Consider the following 17,858-nt stretch of genomic DNA (forward strand, 5'->3'; position numbering starts at 1 on the left):
TAATTTCTGGGCTCCTTATGACGCTGGAAAGTCAATGCCCCCTTCATAGTTGCAGGACCCCCCAGCACCTGCCCAATGATTGAGATGGCCATCTTGATGGGGTCATTCTAGAGTCAAGGAACAGAATGAAGTTCATGGCCTGTTGGAAGTCTTGTCATGACCTTGAGTTTTTTCTTCTCTCAAGAGAACATCCAGCCGCAAGACCACTTGACTGGGAAGGCCTGTCAGTCACAAGACATTTGGGGAGAAAACTTATCTTTACACCAATGACACATTAACCCCTAGCCTAAAGCTAGTACAGGGTGAATTCTCAGTTAATCTACATTTTTTTAAGATGAAAACTTCTTTTGCCACAATATCCTGTTACCTCCTGCCCAATCTGGTCATTTTTAGGACTTAGAAGACACTACCCAAAGTTATATCAGCACAGAAACTTCTTTTTTTAAAATGAAAACTTCTTTTGCCACAATATCCTCTTACCTCCTGCCCAATCTGGTCATTTTTAAGACTTAGAAGACACTACCCAAAGTTATATCAGCACAGAAACCTGATAACTTGGCTTAAAACAAGGGTTACTTTATTGAGTTGCTGCTCCTAAAGCATGTGACATATGTAAAGAGTGAGACACAAGGTGTGTGAACAGTTTTTACGTTCTTGACCTGCCATTGTTGAAGGAAGCGTTTCTTCAGCAGACTTGCCTCTTGCCAGTCACACACACAGCTCTGGAAATTGGCATTTCACAGCCACAAACTGAAGTGAAAACCCACCCACACATCTACCAGGGCTATACAGACTGAGATGGAGCAAATCAATCTAGTTCTAGGGGGTTGGTGGGAAGACCACTATTAACTCAACAGAAATATACGATTACAATACAGAATAGTTCAAACATTCTTTTTTCCTAAACTGAACTTGACCTACGGTAGAGATCTAAAGGAAAAAAAAAAATCCTTCACTACCACTGAAACAAACAAACAAACACTGAAGTCCTTAATAATCTATAGAACTAAAGTTTAAGATGAACATTGTCCTAGAGTCAAGGGGGCTGAAATAGACTTAAGCTGACTTGGTTTTAATCAAGAAGGTAGTGTTCATAAAAAGATAGACTACACCTCTTCCTTGGATTTCAAAACTTCCCATTCAGAAACGAACATGTTATGTAGTTTCTTCTTTGATCTCTTTAGGCATTTTAAACAGTTGCTTGATACTTCATGGAACTATAAAGCTATGTATAACGCAGAAATCATTCCAGAACATATGTGCTTCCTTTTTTTTTTTTTTTTACAGTGAAGGTTATTTTTCAGAACAAAGATCTTATTTTCAAACAAATATGGTCATTAACTGTGGCGCGCCAGAAAACATATGGCATGTTCATTTCAACAGAATCATTCCTAAAGAAAGTGACTCAGTTCCCATGAGGAATCAAGACATGTTCAATTCAGGAGGAACGTTCGCGAGGACTGGGAGCGAGGAGCCCTGCACGACCAGCTGAAGGTTCACAGACAGCTCGGAGTGCTCCCAATTTCAACATGGGACCAGGAGTCCACATCTCGGTTTATGTCACATCAGCAAAGAGCTTCTAAGAGTCGTAAGTAGTAGCCTTTGTAAAGGCTCTTCGCCAGATTTGCACCTTCCCGAAGCCCACTTAACAAAGCAGCCATTGCCCATCCCACTTCCCTCTCCTCCAGGGTTACGGAGGTCAGTGGAGACACAAAATTTCAGAAACTCAAACCACCTCCCCCTCAAAGACGACTATTTTACACTGTATTTAATAGAACCAATGTCAGGGCTCTCCCCTCTTTTTTTTTTTTTTTTTCTCTTCTTTTCTTCCTGACAGCAGATCCATAAAAAGTGAAAGAACCAGAAAAATATCACCTTGGGAGACAGAAAAGACTAAGACAGATCTGACCACACGACGATTGTCTCAGCCTTGACCTACACGGGGCAGCTAAGACTCTGGAGTGAGAGGCGCTGCCCCTACCGCCGCCGCTGCACAACACTGTGTTTAGACGGTTGAACAAGTGCAAAAAGAACCCTGCTGAGTCTCGTTGGTGTGGCCCTTCCGCCGTGCAGCTCAGGGTGTCGGAGGTGGTTTCGGAGACGGGCACGAGCTCTCGCTGTCGAAGCTGGCGGCTCGGCCCTGCCACTGCGGAGAGGAGAAAAAGCCGCTTACCCGCTGCCAAGGGAATGTACATTTCAACTTCTGAAACTCATCCGGCCCATGCACTGAATTCACCTTTTCCCGGCTTTTCATAAGCTTCCGTGAATTTTGCTGTTAGCCATGCAAAAACGTAAGGAGAACCAGCTTTCGAGCTTCTAGTTTGGAAGGCCTGATTTTTAGAAAAGACCTGCTGCAGAGATAATGAAAGCTTTCTTTAGCGTGTGGAGTGCATGCGTGCAGGTGCATGTGTGTGTGCACGTGCGTGCGTGCGTGTTAGTTAATGAGGTGCTATGACCGAACCATTTCTGAATGCTTCAGCCATTTTTCACACTGAAAATCGGACTCTGTTAGCAGTGAAAGAGGCCGTCTGCAGAGTATGCCCTTACTGCCAAGATCCTGCAATCATGAATTCTTAGCAATTTGTCTGGGAGCTGTTCGTACAGCTAAAGCCCTGATCTTGCTTCAGCGCTGGGCTCTCCTCTTCAGTCTGAGTGCTTCCCGGGGGACTTCACACTCAACTTGTGAAGAGGTGGGAGGAGATGGCAGCCCCCTGCCCTTTCGGGTGCCTCCACCTTTCTTTTCCTCCCTCTCCTGTCTCACAGGCTGCCACCCCCTCAGCCCAACTCTAACCCCTCTGTGAAGATGGTGATGTAATGAGGTGTAATGGAGTGAGGAGAGGGCTGAGGATGGATGACCCGCGCTTGGGCCATCGAACCCTTCTTTACATTGAAAAGCCAGGCAGAGCTGGAGCAATGTTTTCTGGACAAGGATCTGACCCTGTGAATATTCTAGACCCGTCTGGTGACTGTATAACTTCAAAGCATGTCAGCGTCCACTGCTCACCCCATCCTTTCTGTGAGCAGAGAAGACGCAATACTCTCCTAGGTGCCTGCGGGACAAGGCTCCAGGGAGAGAAGTTAGGTACGTGGGTGAGATGGCCTTTCTGAAGCTGAAGTGCAGCCCCTTTTGCTTCTCATGGGCTTTTGGGGTCTCCATGTGGAGGGATGGGGCTGAGGAGAAGTGGATTACACCTCTGTGTTATGTGTAGGGGTAGGATGGGAAAGGACGCGGTCCCTCCTCCACCCTCCACCTCACAACACAGCCCTTTCTAGACAGAGCCGAGCCACTTAAGGATTAGACCATCCCTTCCGGCATCTCCTGTGGGAACCCACAACGCAGAGGAGAGACCCAGACCTGCTGATCGCCTTCATGTTCCTGGCTCTTAGGAAAGCCTCTGTTACCTGTGCCTGGGCTCGGTCCCTCATGGTCCCTTAGTACCCACTGGACAGGCCAACCTGCAGATCTTTACAACTAATCAAAGGCTGGACAGGCAGGTATTGATGACCACCATAACGTGACCTGGGCCTGAGCAATCTTAGCATGCGAAACCCGAAGGCAGGCCTGGGGGATCATCCAGGCTAGCTCTCTTGTTCTTGCAGATAAGAAAACCAAGATACGGAGGAGTTAATGCACAGCTAGTTAGGAGCAGAGCCAGGATCTGAAGCCAGGTCTCCTAACTCCATCCACACTCAGTGTTTCCTCTGCTCCATTCTGTGGCCACCTTTGCACCTGGCCACATCAGGAGAAGAAGGAGACACACGATGGAATAAGAAACCTAACCTCTTTGGTGCCATACCAGGTACTTACTCCTAACTCCGGTGGCAGTCTCTCTGCTTGCAGCATCCACGTGAGTGAAATCACAACCGAGGGTTTCCCTGGTGAAATATTTTACATAAATAAATGCCTGGTTTTTGAGCCCACTGTGACTTCTGACTCAAGTGTTTCTTAACCAGAAGGTGACATAAGATGATTACTAATGCTTTCATTTAACAGATCTTCATTTTAGAACTTCTACTTTTTCGCTTACAACCTTTAATGTCGGTGAAAGGTACATTGTAATTACTGGCTTCTCCCCTGGGTAAGCATGCCTCTTAAACAACCTGATTGATAGGCCAGCTCAGAGGAGAAAAAAAGAAATGGCTACACAGGTACATCTTTTTTCCTTTATATAATAGCTCAAAGAGAAGTCACACGGGAGCATAATTGTTTATCCAGGACAAATGAAGAAGGCACACTGGCTCCCCTGCCAGCCCCTGATTTTTCCTGTGAAGATAAACAGTGGGAGGAGATGGGGTTCCTGGACAATGGGAAGATGAATGGTTCCTGCAGGCTTATCATAGTGGCTCTGAAATAGCAGTGAATTGGTCCCCGGCACATCAACGAGGATGATTATTCCAGGGCAGCTGTGATCCAGTGAGATCTTTTATTGTTCTGAAATGTGTGACATTCCAACAGAGATCTAAAATCTCTGGCAGATGATCTGAATTTGACCCTTCATAGTAAACCGCCTTGGAGAAGATCGCTGGTCAACGTGGGCTCTGTGTGTGGTGACAGCGACAGCACGTAGCATTGGGCAGGAGTGCTGAGAGGAAAGAGGCCACAGCCTCTGCTGGGGAAGGATGCTCACTGTGGTTTAATCAATTTTTATTCATGAAAAAATCCCAGCAGGGAAAAATACCTTTTCAGTTAATTTGTTCCTTCAACCTAATTTTAAAACCCCAAACAAACAAGCCAGTGTGGTGCCCTCTGTTCTCGTTAATAAAACAGAAATGATCACAGCACTTGAAACTCCTCTAAGAAAGGTGGAATATAAACATAGTGCTTTCTAGATATGATGCCATTTATCTTCGCAGGAGTGGGAGAATAAGATTTTCGTATGTATTATACAAACTGGAGAAACAAGTTCCAGGAGCAAGGTTCGTGCTCAGTGTCCAGAACAGGACCAAAAAGAAGGCAGGAGATCTAAGGATGATTGAGATGATAAATGTTCAAGTACAATGCATCACACGAACACAAAGAGGGTTTACTTAATATTATCCTAGTGGGTTTTTAGATGCATCTCTATAAAGGTACTTAAACTATGGATGCTAAAAGTGTAGGTACACATTTTTACAAATTTGTACTGAAGAAATCCTAAGTTGCCAAGGTGAATGTCATTTTCAGCTTCTTCATACAGAGAAATGATCAGCTGAGCAGAAAATGGAAGGCCAGGGAGTGGGGGAAGGGAAAGTCTCGGGAACTTGGTGTGCGAGGTCAAGAAAAAAGTAAACCCAAAGGATATGAATCAATTTATTCTCTTTTCGTTTTCCATATACTGTTACTTTCCCTTTTCTGTCTCATCAAATATTCATTTTCAAGGGCTTGGTTCTACTTTATCTTTCTTTTGTAGTCTGGACCTGTGAGTCAGAGTTCTTAAAGAAACAGGACTTGAAATCAATTATTTGGCTTAATTAGGTGGTATTCATCATGGAGAGCAATTCTGGGGCCGAGCCCCAGCCCCTCTGTGCTACCCTGCACCTCACCCCCATCTCCAGCCACTGTTGGCTGGTTACTTCAGTCTGTGTGGCCAGACTAACCCGGTAACAGCAATGGATTATTGCATCTTCAAGGTCAGAAAGGCGATGCAAGATGTGGGCTCACCTGCCACCTGTCATCCTGTCATTTTGGGCCAGAGTTTCCTAGAAAAGCTGAGATGGGAGGAGCCCACCCCCTCATTTTAGCAACCAGGAACCTGAAGACCAGGTGGGGCAGTGAGGTGCCTGAGGCCCTGCAGCCCATCAGAGGCCCCTCAGCTCCCATTCCTTGCCCCTGCCCCACACCATCCTGAACGTTTTAGTATACTTATTCTATCCTTAAATACCTGCAAAGGATTTTAAAAGGAGGGGTGCCACACCCCCTCCCTAGACTGAATCAGCCCTGCAGTCGGTGAGGCACTGGATGCCCTCTGGCTGCCTCCTGTGTAGGTGCAGGCTGGTTGTGTGTACCCCACGCACACCCTGCAGAGAGAGCCTTCTGGAAGAAAGGGGAGCCCAGGAGCTGAGGGGCTGGCCTCACTCATTAAAGCTCCACAGCTGTGGTAAAATCAAGGCAACCACCGGACAGAAATGTGAAGCCTCACACTGCGGGCAACAGGTGCCAGCAGGCTTGACCACCCTGAGAGGGAAGAGGAGCCGGCAGACTGGGTTTGCTGCCCACACCTTTTCTGTGTCACAGAACACGGGGAAGGGGTTACTCTGTTTTTAAGCTGAGGGGCCATGTGGCTTAATTTTTTTATTAGTAGATTTTTCAATTTTTATACAACTCTCTAGACTTCCTGGCTTGAAACCTATTAAGATGAGTGAATGATCACCTGGCTTTCTAGGATATGGGTGGAAGTAACAAGATGAGGTTTAAAACTTGCTTGGCTACCCCCATGTCCCAAACCATTTAAGAAAAAGCAGCCATAAAAAGAAACGAAATTGAGTTATTTGTAGTGAGGTGGATGGAGTTAGAGTCTGTCATACAGAGTGAAGTAAGTCAGAAAGAGAAAAACAAATACAGTATGCTAACACATATATATGGAATCTAAGGAAAAAAAAAAAAAGGTCATGAAAAACCTAGTGGTAAGATGGGAATAAAGACACAGACCTACTAGAGAATGGACTTGAGGATATGGGGAGGGGGAAGGGTAAGCTGTGACAAACTGAGAGAGTGGCATGGACATGTATACACTACCAAACGTAAAATAGATAGCTAGTGGGAAGCAACGGCATGGCACAGGGAGATCAGCTCGGTGCTTTGTGACCACCTAGAGGGGTGGGATAGGGAGGGTGGGAGGGAGGGAGATGCAAGAGGGAAGAGATATGGGAACATATGTATATGTATAACTGATTCACTTTGTTATAAAGCAGAAACTAACACACACACACACAAAATCATCTTGAAAATGGAATTGCACAGCAAAAAAAAAAAAAAAAGATAAAGCCGGCCGGAGGACCACCAAGGTGATAAACGGCAGGATCGTAAATTGGTGCCGTTTGGTGGAGGTGGGGCAGACTGTGTCACCGGAAGGAACATTTTCTTTGCAGCTGAGAGAGCAATAACTAGCTCAAGATTATGCTGCAAGTTGGAAAGGTCCAGGGCTGGAGCCCAAGTCTCAGGAGTCCCAGGCAGTGCTGTGTCCATTACGTCTCTGTTGGGATCCAGCTGGAAACTGGGCCACCTTGAAGCCACACTCTCTTCTCCAACAATGGGGAGAAACAACATTCACGAGGGTAGGATCCTGTCTCTGGCCAGCTCCATCCACGTGGTGAGAACTGCCCCAGGACTGTCTGGCTAGAGCCTCAGGGAACTTACTGCTTCGACATGGGTAGAATTTCTTGCCAAGTTCTGATCTCACCCTCTTGGGGCTCTCTCTGAAAGGACTGACTTGGCTCAGGGGCTTCGTGGAAGCATTCCGGGCCTGGCACAGTGAGCTGCTGGGAAGGCTTCCTCCAAGTTTTTCTTTTCCATTTTGAACTCAGTGTCACTTTCAATATACTCAACATCAAAGGCTTTTTGTCAAGCCGTTTCCCACCATCTTCCCCCATTTCCTTTCTGCCTGTTACACCCTGGGTGAGAAGCGTGTACCCCCCCCACACCAGCGCCCCCCAAGGACCCACAAAGGTGAGGTCTTGCAGCAGCCAACTGCCATTCTCCAGCCCCCGCTGCCATGCAGCAAACATGCCAAGGGCCAAGCGCGACCTCACCCACCTCTTTGAAGGATTTCTTTACCTCCACCAAGGAGTGCCAGTGTGCAATGGGCTTCCGCGGGTATGCCAGCATCTCGTTCCAGTGGTCCCTGCCCAGGCCTTCGGCATTGATCCCCACACGACAGACTCCTATGATCTCATTGTGGCCCACTCTAAGGGAGAAACAAAGGGCCCGGCATCGGTGACCAGACATGCTCTCAGAAAGGGAAGTCCCGCGGTCTGGGTCTCAGCCCCACAGGTCTAACTCAGAATGCTGAGCTCTGTAAACAGATGCTTGGCAGGGCCTCAGGGTGCCAGCGGCAGTAAAATACTGCCCAGCCTCCTTGGGTGGACATTGGACACAGACAGATGAGCAAAAGGTTCTAAACTTGTTTGGAATCTCAGGAATGGTGGGCAGATGGCCTGACTTTGGGGGAGTGGGAGAGTTTAAGTCTCTTCCTTTATTTGACTCAACGAGCACTTGAGACATTAGCGCTATTGGGAAATAAATCAACCTGCTCTGAGTACCATTTCTCCATACCTAGCGGCTGTGATGTGATTTATTCACTCAGCAAGAACATCAGTCATCACTCACATTTGTTCACCCAGCATCTACTATGTCCGGGAACTTGTGCTAAAGATCCTGGATTGAGGCTTTACTGCATGTTTTTTTTCTCCTTCAGTGAAAGTGACACCTGGAGAGAAGGAGTCACAGTGGCTGAAGTAGTTGGAGAATGTGTTGGAGCCAGCCTTGATGGGGATGCAGGATTTGGAAAGTGGTAGAGAAGAAACACATACAAGGTGGGGGAAATCAAGTTGGATGGATATGCCAGGTCCAGATCTGGGAGATCTTGAGAGTCCAGGGGAAGAGCTTGTCCAGACAGCAGGAGCCATTGATGGTTCTTGAGAGGGGCAGGCCCAGGAACAAAGTGGTCTTTTAGGAAGGTGTGCCTTGGTGTGTTGGCTGGGTTGAGGCAGGAAGTGATGAAGGCAGGGGTCAGCTAGGAGGCTGCACAGACATCCCCAAGTGGGAGTGGTAGCAGCAGTGGAAATGGAGAGGACGGGGCGGTGGCGGGGGGGGGGGGAGTGGGCGGGATTCTAAAGGACAGATGCCAGATGGACGAATGGGAATAGTCGGGAGTGAATTCAGGGAAATTGATGGGTGGGGCAGCCCCTGATGGAAATGAGCCCATTGGGAAGTGAAGCTTGAGCTTCTACTTTGGGAGGGAATCCATGCTTTTCCTCAAACTCCTGTACCCTCCTTGGGTAGAGCCAGATTTGAGACCAATGAGTGTCTGAGCCATGAACCACAAGGTCCAAATTCAAAGAGCACTGTGCTGCACTGGGGTGGGGACGAGGGGCAGGGGATCGTGGCCCTCAGGGACCTGTACCTACCGATCATAATCCATAACCGAGATGAGCAGACTGACTTGATCCATATTCTCCGGGGGAATGTCAAAGATGATGGCCTCATTGTAGACGGGGTTGAGGGTGTTCTTCTTTATGGTGGTTTTCTTCTTCTTCAGTCTCCGCCCGTCACAAAGCAGGGACACTTTGACGTATGGATCTGTGCCAATGGGGGCAGTGAGAAGGGAAGGGAGTGTGTTAAACAGATGTCCTTAAACATCATGTGCAGCAGAAGGATGGAAGCCCCAGACCTACTGTTATTCTCAGATGGTATCAGTGGGTTGTTAAAATAATTAAACCACCTTGTATTTATGTAGTACACCTGTCTCTGTGGATGCTCTGTGCTTAATAAACACAGAGTCTTTGGCGACCTCAGGCTTCTTGGGAGAGTGCTTAATGGACTTTCACTAATGGGGAAGCTGGCCCCAGATCAGACAGGATACTTGCCTGTGGGTATGCCATTCATGGCCCTAAATCTCAGCTCCATGGTGGCTGGCTGGCTCCAAAGGGTGGGGAAGCTGAACAAAGGCGCTCTGTTCCTTTCACCTACTTGGAGCCTTTTCTCTGGGGGGTCTTGTCAGCATTATTAACCAAAGCATAAAGTGGGTAAAAATAGAATTGATGACACCCAAGGAGTAGCGATGAGACAGAGTAAATGAACAGCGACAGTCACGATGCTTGTCCGGTCCTCCCTACCTGAGGACAGGATTATGGGTCTCATTGTCCCATCAAGATCATTTCCATCTGGCATCAGGGAGGGGGTAGGAGCCCTGCTCTCTGCCTCCCTGGAAGCTGTTTCCTGCCCACTCTGGGCAGTGGAGGAGGAGGGGGCCGTGGTCGGGGGAGTGAGTGAGGCGGCCTCCTGGGACTCAGGGTGGCCGGCTGCCATTTCATCTCTCAGTGGGATCTTGGAATCTCTCCAGCCCTCGAGGAGATGTCTTTTTACTGACCACCCATGTGCCTCCCATCCTTGTCTCTTCTTTAGTTTTCTGAATGGGTATTTCATGATCAGCTTCCTACCCTGAAATTTTCTACTCATCCAAGTGAAGTGACACCGATTGTATCTCATCGCTCAGGTGTCTCAGTCACCGTCATAATTGTTATTTATGCTGCACAGCTCAAGAAACGGGAGGGCAACTCACAGGTAATAAGAGCTTTTGAGACACTGATGTGCTGAGACACCTGCTTGCCCAGAAGCCAGGGCTCCTGTGACTCTGTCAGGAGGTGCGGACCAAACAGCAGCTCCCAGCTCCTCATTCACAGGCGTATGGCTCTAACTCCTGGGCACCCAAGTACCCAACGAGGCGCTCATGCTCCCTGGGGAATTGTTCAGGTGGCAGAAGAGGTGCACAGCTTTGGGGAAGCTACAGAGAGCCGTGACATGGGATCAGAAACTCAAGCCTTAAAGGCAGTTCTGTAGATGCCCACATGTGCTGCGGACTCACCAACGTGACAGCAGTAGCTGTGCCTTAGCCATGGGGGCACTTGGGTTTATGGGGGACCTGGGGAGACCATGAGGTGTTTAATCACCCTGCTGTCTCTGACAACCCATTTGCAAGGGTTCTCTCTCAGGACGATGTTCAGTAAAAATGAAGGAGGAGTTCCTAGATCTGCTGTGAGATAGCTTTCTCATGTCCGCAACCTCCATTCTCTATGGATACGCCCTGGACAGTGTTTAGGTCCAAGCAGATGGGTGGGATAGCTACCTCCGAGACCTGTTGTTAACTTGGCAACCTCTATGCTCCTGAAGTGTGAACATTGCCTTGGAAAGCGTCTTCAGGCTTGAGGCTGCCCAAGTGCTGCCTCATCCCCTGCCATGCCTGTTTCCATACACGCCCACAGCGGAGCAAACCTCCATGTCGCCAGGCTCGGAAAGATGTGACAGAGCCACCTGACCCACGGGCCACTAGGCAAATGCCTGATGATTAGCTGGGAGATTCTCAGCTTCCTTCCCCACCTCTAGTCACTCGTATGAGGCATATCTAATTTATAAAAGTCAGTGGGTGTTTCCCTTGAAGGAACCCATACTCTCACCATCATCCAAGAGGCTAAGCAGAGAGAGGGCTCTTCCTTCGGGTTTTTGCTCTAGGGCAGAAGCCTGTGCTTCTAATGGAATGCTGGCTCCAGACGACCTTTGAGGCCCTTTCCTCTCCAGCAGCCTATGTTTACGCAGCTGAGGGAGGGGACACAAAGACCAGCAGTGTGTTTCAGCCTCCTTGTCATGAGGGCCATCATAGTTCAGCATGTAGTATGTGCCAGGCACCACGCTAAGAGATTTACACATATCATGTCATTTAAACTTCATGTCAACCCTATAAAATATTCATCATCCCCCTCTTATAGATAGGGGAACTGAGGTTTGAGAGGTTAAGAAACTTGCCTAAGATTTCAACTTAGGTCTGACTCCAAAGTTTACATTTGTAACCACTTGACTCAAAGCAGTACGGACCAGATGTGGCAGAGGTGGGTGTGTTTACTCACTCACCATCCCTTTGGGGTATACTGATGCTTATTATTATTTTGTATTATTTTTTATTGTCATGGTTCTAGTGGATAGGCTTAAAGAATTGATTCATGACTAGTTTAGATCAAGGAGAATAGGAAGATCCTTGGTTTTAGAGGTCAAAGTCATATAAATCAAGAACAGGCAATTAATGGGCTCCATCCACTCCCTAGTTTAGTCCAACATCAAAGCAGTCTGGGCTGAAGGCAACCTCAAACTTATCCTCCAAAACAGGAGATCTAGTTTGAGAGGCCCCTGGCAGGTGTGTCCCCACTGCATCACCCTCTGACAAAGTTCTTTATCCTATAAATTCATTCATTCATTCATCATTCAATACAGACTTATTCAATGCTTATTGTGTCCCGTGAACTGTCCCAGACACTTGCTTACCTCAGTGAACAAAATAGAAATCCCTAGCAAAAAGAGGACCCCTGAATTTTCAGAATCAAGCTGAGATTTAATACCAGATTCCAAACCCAGGTAGAAAAGAGAGGCAATCATGAGAGGGAGGTTAGAACTTAGCGTGAGAAAAGTCTCTCACCTCCAACCCTCTGATGTGGAACAGCCTTTACGATTACCTTGGCGGCTTCGCTGTAAGCTCTCTCTCTAGCACATCAATTTAATTACACCAGAGGAGATAGTGTGGGGACTTGGGTAGCAACATCCTATTTCCTTCAGCAGTCTTGAGAGCCCTCAGTGAACTTCCGTCCCTGCACACACTTATTCTGATATTAAAATGAAATCTACATTGGTTGTATTTTTGGAGGAAGCCAGCTTCCTGCTGCCTAAGAGCTTTGCACGTGTCGGAAGAGGTTCTTTAAGCCGCTCACCACATCCTGACGTGTGGTGGTAGCTTCAGTGGAAGGAGAGGCATCAGGACAGGCGCTAGAGGCATTGGGTCAGGCGCTACCTGGGGCAGCTTTTGGCCTGGAAGGTATGAGTGTTGCAGAGAGACAGTGCGGGCTGGGAGCAGAGGCTCTGAGGGCTTCAAAGCCACAACTGATAACACCTTACTTCAGCGTTTCTTGACCACCCTTCCCTGAAACCTCATATTTCAAGGCCTAATATCTCATCTTCTTCCAAATGCACCAAGTTGGGCCTGGGCCCAGATGTTTTCAGCTGGACGGTCACCTCTTTATGGCAACTGTGGTTACACTAAGGAAATAATTAATGAGTAAAAGGAAAAATCTTCCATATACTCCCAGCCAAGTTCAGAGGCACCTCTGGAGTGGATTTATGTTGCTAACTGGAATCTCCAGAAGAGCCTCTTGGGTAGGGGTCCATGGAAACAAACCAAGCCTTTCCCTACATTTGCTACTGAGTGCAGCCCAGGCTGTTCTACGTGCCAGCTCTTGGGGATGCTCTACCCCATCCCTTGGGCTAATTTGAGCCGACACGGGGAAGGAGGCTCCTGGGACTCCTCTGTTATATCAAAACTCAAAAACCTTCTCTGACAAATGACTTGCAGAATCGTGGAAAAGGATCAAACCTCTGACACCGGGTCCAGCCTGCAGGCTCTGAGGCTGCATCCAAACAAGCATCTCCTCGGTTGCTAGAACAGGACTTCTTTCTCCTGCTGTACCTAGCAGCTCTCCTGGTGCTGAGACAGAGGCCCAGAGCCCTGCAGGAAAACCTCAAATACAAGTGCACTTTGCTTTTCAGCGCCTCTGTTCCTTTGACTCAGTCTGCAGGGCTGCCGTCGCTGTATGGACCTACAAACACTTAAGACACTCAAACTTGACATAACCCTTGGAAGTCCTGAGGCCTCACACAAACTAGAAAGATGTTCCTTAATTTTTTTTCTCCTATTTATTTGCTTCTTATTCTCTCCATCCTCAAAGAGAAAGAATGATAGTAATAGCTAATATCTACTGACTGCTTATTATGTGTCTGGCACATTTCTAAGCATTTATGTGAATTAACTCATTTATCCTTAAAGCAACCTGTGTAAGTTTTTTTTTTTTTTTTCAGATCAGGAAACCAAAGTATTACACCACAAGGAAGTGGCAGAACTGGAATTCAAAGCCAGGCCATTTGCCTGCAGGGCTGTGCTCCTGTTCGAAGAATACTGACAATTCTTCCCCCTTCTCTCTGAACATCTTTCCTCATCCTAATATCTAGGCTGCTGGGAGGCCACTTGGCAAGCGCTTGGGTAGGAGAGGTACCTGAGTAGCCTGTGATGTCCATCGCCTTGAGGTTCCGACATTTGATCACAGTGAGGGTGAGCCTGCCTGCTGTGGGCAGGTAGCAGAGGGAGAACATGATCTCTCCCAAATCCACACTTTCCTGCAAAGAAGCAGACAAGAGGGCAGATGAGGGCCACACAGCTCCAGTGCAGCTGCAGGGCCACTCCGGAGCCCAGGAGAAGGCTCTCTGAGGGAGAGTGCTATGTCTTTAAGGCCTGACGTTCTGGCCTCTATGCTGAGAGTCACTGGGTATAAAAGGCAACGTTGGCTCTTCAGCAGAATTTGTCCCCTTCAGTATTCCTTCTGAGCTCTGATCAGACTCTGGTCCTGGTCCTCCCCCTCCTGCTTTGGCCTCACCTGCCCTACCTACGCCCTTTGGCTGCAGCCTCCAGACCACCAGGCCTTTTGGGGTCCAGCCCTATTCTCCAACTTACGCTTCTCAGTCACTGGACCCCTTGACTCCCCACACTGCCTGGCCTGGGGTCATGACAGTATTCTGTACAAGACACACTCTGGCCATCAGGGGTCCCCTCTCCCCACATATCTGGTTCTAGCTCTCAGCTCAGTCATTCTTTGTGAGTCCCTCTGCTTTGGCAGCTTCCTTGTCTCTCCTGAAACACATCTAGCACTCCAACTTCCAGGCTTCAGTGTGGAAGCACAGGGAATCAGGACCTGCCCAGGATATGGTGCTGACCAAGAAGACGTACACTCATCATTCCAAGTTTGTGCCAGGTCTTGGATCCGCTTTGTCCTTAAATGTGGTCATGCTTCAGAAGTGAACCCAGCATGGAGCACACACTCTGCTGCCTCTCCTGCCCCTAGAATCATCATGACCAGGGATCCCAATCCTAGGAAGTTTCTGAGCAACAGGGAACAGGAAAACGTCAAAGATGGTAAGTGTGTCCAGCTGTAGAATTAAACAGCACCCTGCTGGACTGTCTCCTCTTCCTGCTCCACGCCTGGTGGAGGAGGGTGCTGTCACTGCAAAACCTCTCCCTCAGGCTCTGAGGCTGAAGTAGGGCTCCAAGACATGGAGATGTTTCCTCTCTTAAATCTCCCAGACCCAGGGTGGAAGAAGAGGAGGTCGGGGTTTGGGGTGGCTCTGATTTCAGATGCAGATATCCATTTGTTCACTCATTCAGTCAGTCAACAAGTAGTAATTGAGCACCTTCTATGTGCCAGGTGTTGCTCTGGGTACTGGAGATATGGAAAGGAACAAAATAGACAAAAATCGCTGCTCTAACGGAGCTTACATTTTAATAGGGCAAAGGACAAGAAAGATGGTAAGTAAGTTGGTAAAAAGGATCAAGGAGAAAAAAATAAGGCAGGGAAAGAGGATATGAAATGCTCATGGGTGAGGCCATAGTTATTGAAATTTTAGACAGGCTAGCCAGGGAGGCCTCCTGGAGGAGGTGACTTTTGAGAAAGAGAGCAGTCAAGGGTGGCTCCAAGGTTCTTGTCCCTTCTCCTCACAAAGAGCCACCCTCTACTGGGGACTCCAAGAGACCCCTGATACTTGGCCTCACCTGGAGAATAACCCACCACCCCTTCCAGAGCCTGTGGTCCCAATGCTCTCCCCTAGGTGGCACTGATACCCACCCTTTCCCTAGCCCAGGATTTGTCCTTTTTTAACCCACTGGTGAATCAAATCCCAGGAGTAGCTTGTGAATCCTCCCGGCTCCCTGGGTGAAGAGGTGGAGGGGGCGGGGGTATTGGGGGTGGGTGTGAGAGGTGGAAGGGTGGTGTCTGGCTGGGGCAGAGCTGGACACGCCGTAGAGAGAGCTACCCCCACACCCCCACCCCAGCACAAGAGCCAAGACCAACACCCACGAGCTCCTGTGCCCCACGAAGCTCTTCTGTGATGGGCAGCTCCACTTCTGAGGCTCACAGCCACTGTGCAAAGCAGGGTGCATTATCATTATTCCCTCCATCTCACAGAGGAGAACTCAGTGTTTAAACTTGGGTGTAAAGGCCCAACCAGGCTTGCGTGGCTGGTGGGAGACACAGCTGGACTCCGACCCTTAGGAGAGCAACGCCCTCCCAGCCCACCTAGGGAGCATCTCAAGGTAACCCTGGCTCCTCTAGACCTTAGACCACAACTTCACCTGTTCTTCTGTTTGTATTTGCCGAGAACCTGCTAGAGGCACCATGTTTCGTGGGGTGTAACCGGTTAAAAGAAGGCACCAGGATCTCCCTCTCCCTCAGGGAGACACAGGAAGTGGCCCGTGACAGGTGCTGTGGGTGTATGACTGTCCCCTCATGCAGCAGGGGTCGGGTCAGCAGTGCACCTGGCTGAATGTTCCACCTCTGGCGGGGGCACCGAGGTACAAGGAGGCCCCCAGCTCCCTTTATTTCCTTGTAACTCTCCAATCCTGCCCAGACTTAGAGAAACCCTTTCAGACTCAATAACAGGAATAAGAACCAAGGTTACTGCATGCGTACCAGGCGCCAAATCCTTTGCTAAATTATCTCCGTGAGTCTCACCACAGGCCTGTGAGCTAGGTGATCTTAGTATCCCTACTGCACACAGGAGGAAATGACTATTTGGTGAAGTTAAGCCTTTCATAGGCCAGCACTGCTGCTTGCACACTCTCAGTGGCTCCCCTTGTTCGGCTTCTGGAATCAAGGCCCATCTTCCCAGCTTGCATTCCAAACCCTTAACAACTGGGTCCTGTCTTCCCTCCTCACCTGATTATTTCTCTCCATTCCTCTATGCCAACCCTGTGCTCCAGCTGGCTGGTATGTCTTTGGTCCCTTTGGCCAAAATGCCTCCTCTTCTTATCTTTGCTTGGACAATCCCATGCATCTTGTAGGGCCCATGCCCCTCACAGGGATCCTCGCCCAGGGTCCAGCCCACACAGAGCATATCTCCCCTACACCCCTGCAGCACTTTCTGTCCCTGAGCTGCTCACAGGGGTTACCGAGTCCCTGCCTTGCTGCAGCTGGGCCCTCCCATGCCGTCCAGGGACTGGAGGCCCCTTAGGGGCAGGGGCTTTGCTTTACACCTGCTGTGCTTCAGGGGTGCCCGATAGCACAAGAGGAGCTACACACATGCCCGGGTCATGTTAGGGCCCTGGTAAGGAACCTGGAAGCTCCTAGGGCCCCCCTGTGAGGGGGGTGAACAAAAGGCTGCTGTCACCGTTTCCCCACATGGCTACTCTGGAGCCTTCGAAGGCTGTCTTGTCGCAGGAGTCTGAGCTGATTGGTTTGTGAGCTTCGGAGACTTGCCTGGGGATGTGGGAGATCCCTCGGGGTGAGCGGAATCACCTGGGGCGCTATGGGCTGCCCTCAAGGATGGCTCCCTCCAGGGAGAGCACCGACCCAGCGGGCCCCCTCCTTTCTTGGTAGAACTGTGGCAGCTGGGGGCACTCGTGGTGCTGAGTCTGCAGCAAGGTTTGGAACCCCCCACCCCCATCCTGGTCCCTGCATCGAACAGTGAGCCCCACCCTCCATCGTTGGGCCCGGACAGGCCAAGGGAGTGAGCCCATATCCCCCTACGACTTGGACGCAGAGAGGAAACTGGGGCCGGGGGGCCTGAAGCCCAGTCCAGGACCTTCTGCTGTGGGTGATCGGGCCTCGCTGGACCTGATGGCAAGATAGCTGCCCTTGGCTCCGTGGATCAAGGTGGGTATTAATTCCCCTGCACACGTAGGCAGGAGAGGACGGGTTATTTGATAAAGGAAAATAAATGGGTTACTTTTGAGTAAATAGATGGAGCTAAGCAAACAGAGTCAGCACCTCCTGGTCGCCACCTTCCTCTCTGCAAAGCTGGGCCCAGCTTGACCCCATGGGCGGCCTTCCTGGGTTCTCTCGGCACCACCCCCTTTCTCAGGGGGTTTCAGCCCCAGATCCTGGGCACCTTGCCAGCCTTTTATCCTCATTAGGGATGTTCGCGACTTTGGCTTTAATAAAACCAGGGGTGACCAGGGGCTGCAGAACAGCCAGCGTGTTATTGCTTTCATCTTCACCCTCTGTCAGGGGAGGCCGCCATAGGGCCCCTGACTGGTAAGGAGCTCCCTGGTGCTGGGGAGGTCACTGCTGTCCAGAAAGAA

At 49.3% G+C, this 17,858-nt stretch overlaps 1 protein-coding gene across 3 annotated transcripts in view; it reads right to left on the bottom strand.

The window, feature by feature from the left end:
* Positions 1-1,912: 1,912 nt before the first annotated feature.
* SYT6 (synaptotagmin 6) overlaps positions 1,913-17,858 on the bottom strand; it is a 57,597-nt gene continuing 41,651 nt past the window's right edge. Inside the window, exons 4-7 of one of the 3 annotated variants that reach the window (XM_068538142.1) lie at positions 13,786-13,906; positions 9,106-9,277; positions 7,733-7,883; positions 1,913-2,146 (exon numbers count right to left, since the gene is read on the bottom strand). In XM_068538142.1, coding sequence (XP_068394243.1) covers positions 2,075-2,146; positions 7,733-7,883; positions 9,106-9,277; positions 13,786-13,906 — 516 coding nt within the window. In that variant the 3' untranslated portion in view covers positions 1,913-2,074. Of the gene's footprint in view, positions 2,147-3,858; positions 3,877-7,732; positions 7,884-9,105; positions 9,278-13,785; positions 13,907-17,858 lie in introns of those variants that run through there. The other 2 variants (XM_068538144.1, XM_068538143.1) reach the window with 2 other exon arrangements.

The sequence above is a fragment of the Eschrichtius robustus genome, chromosome 3 (genome assembly GCF_028021215.1).
Source record: "Eschrichtius robustus isolate mEscRob2 chromosome 3, mEscRob2.pri, whole genome shotgun sequence".
NCBI classification, from domain to species: domain Eukaryota; kingdom Metazoa; phylum Chordata; class Mammalia; order Artiodactyla; family Eschrichtiidae; genus Eschrichtius; species Eschrichtius robustus.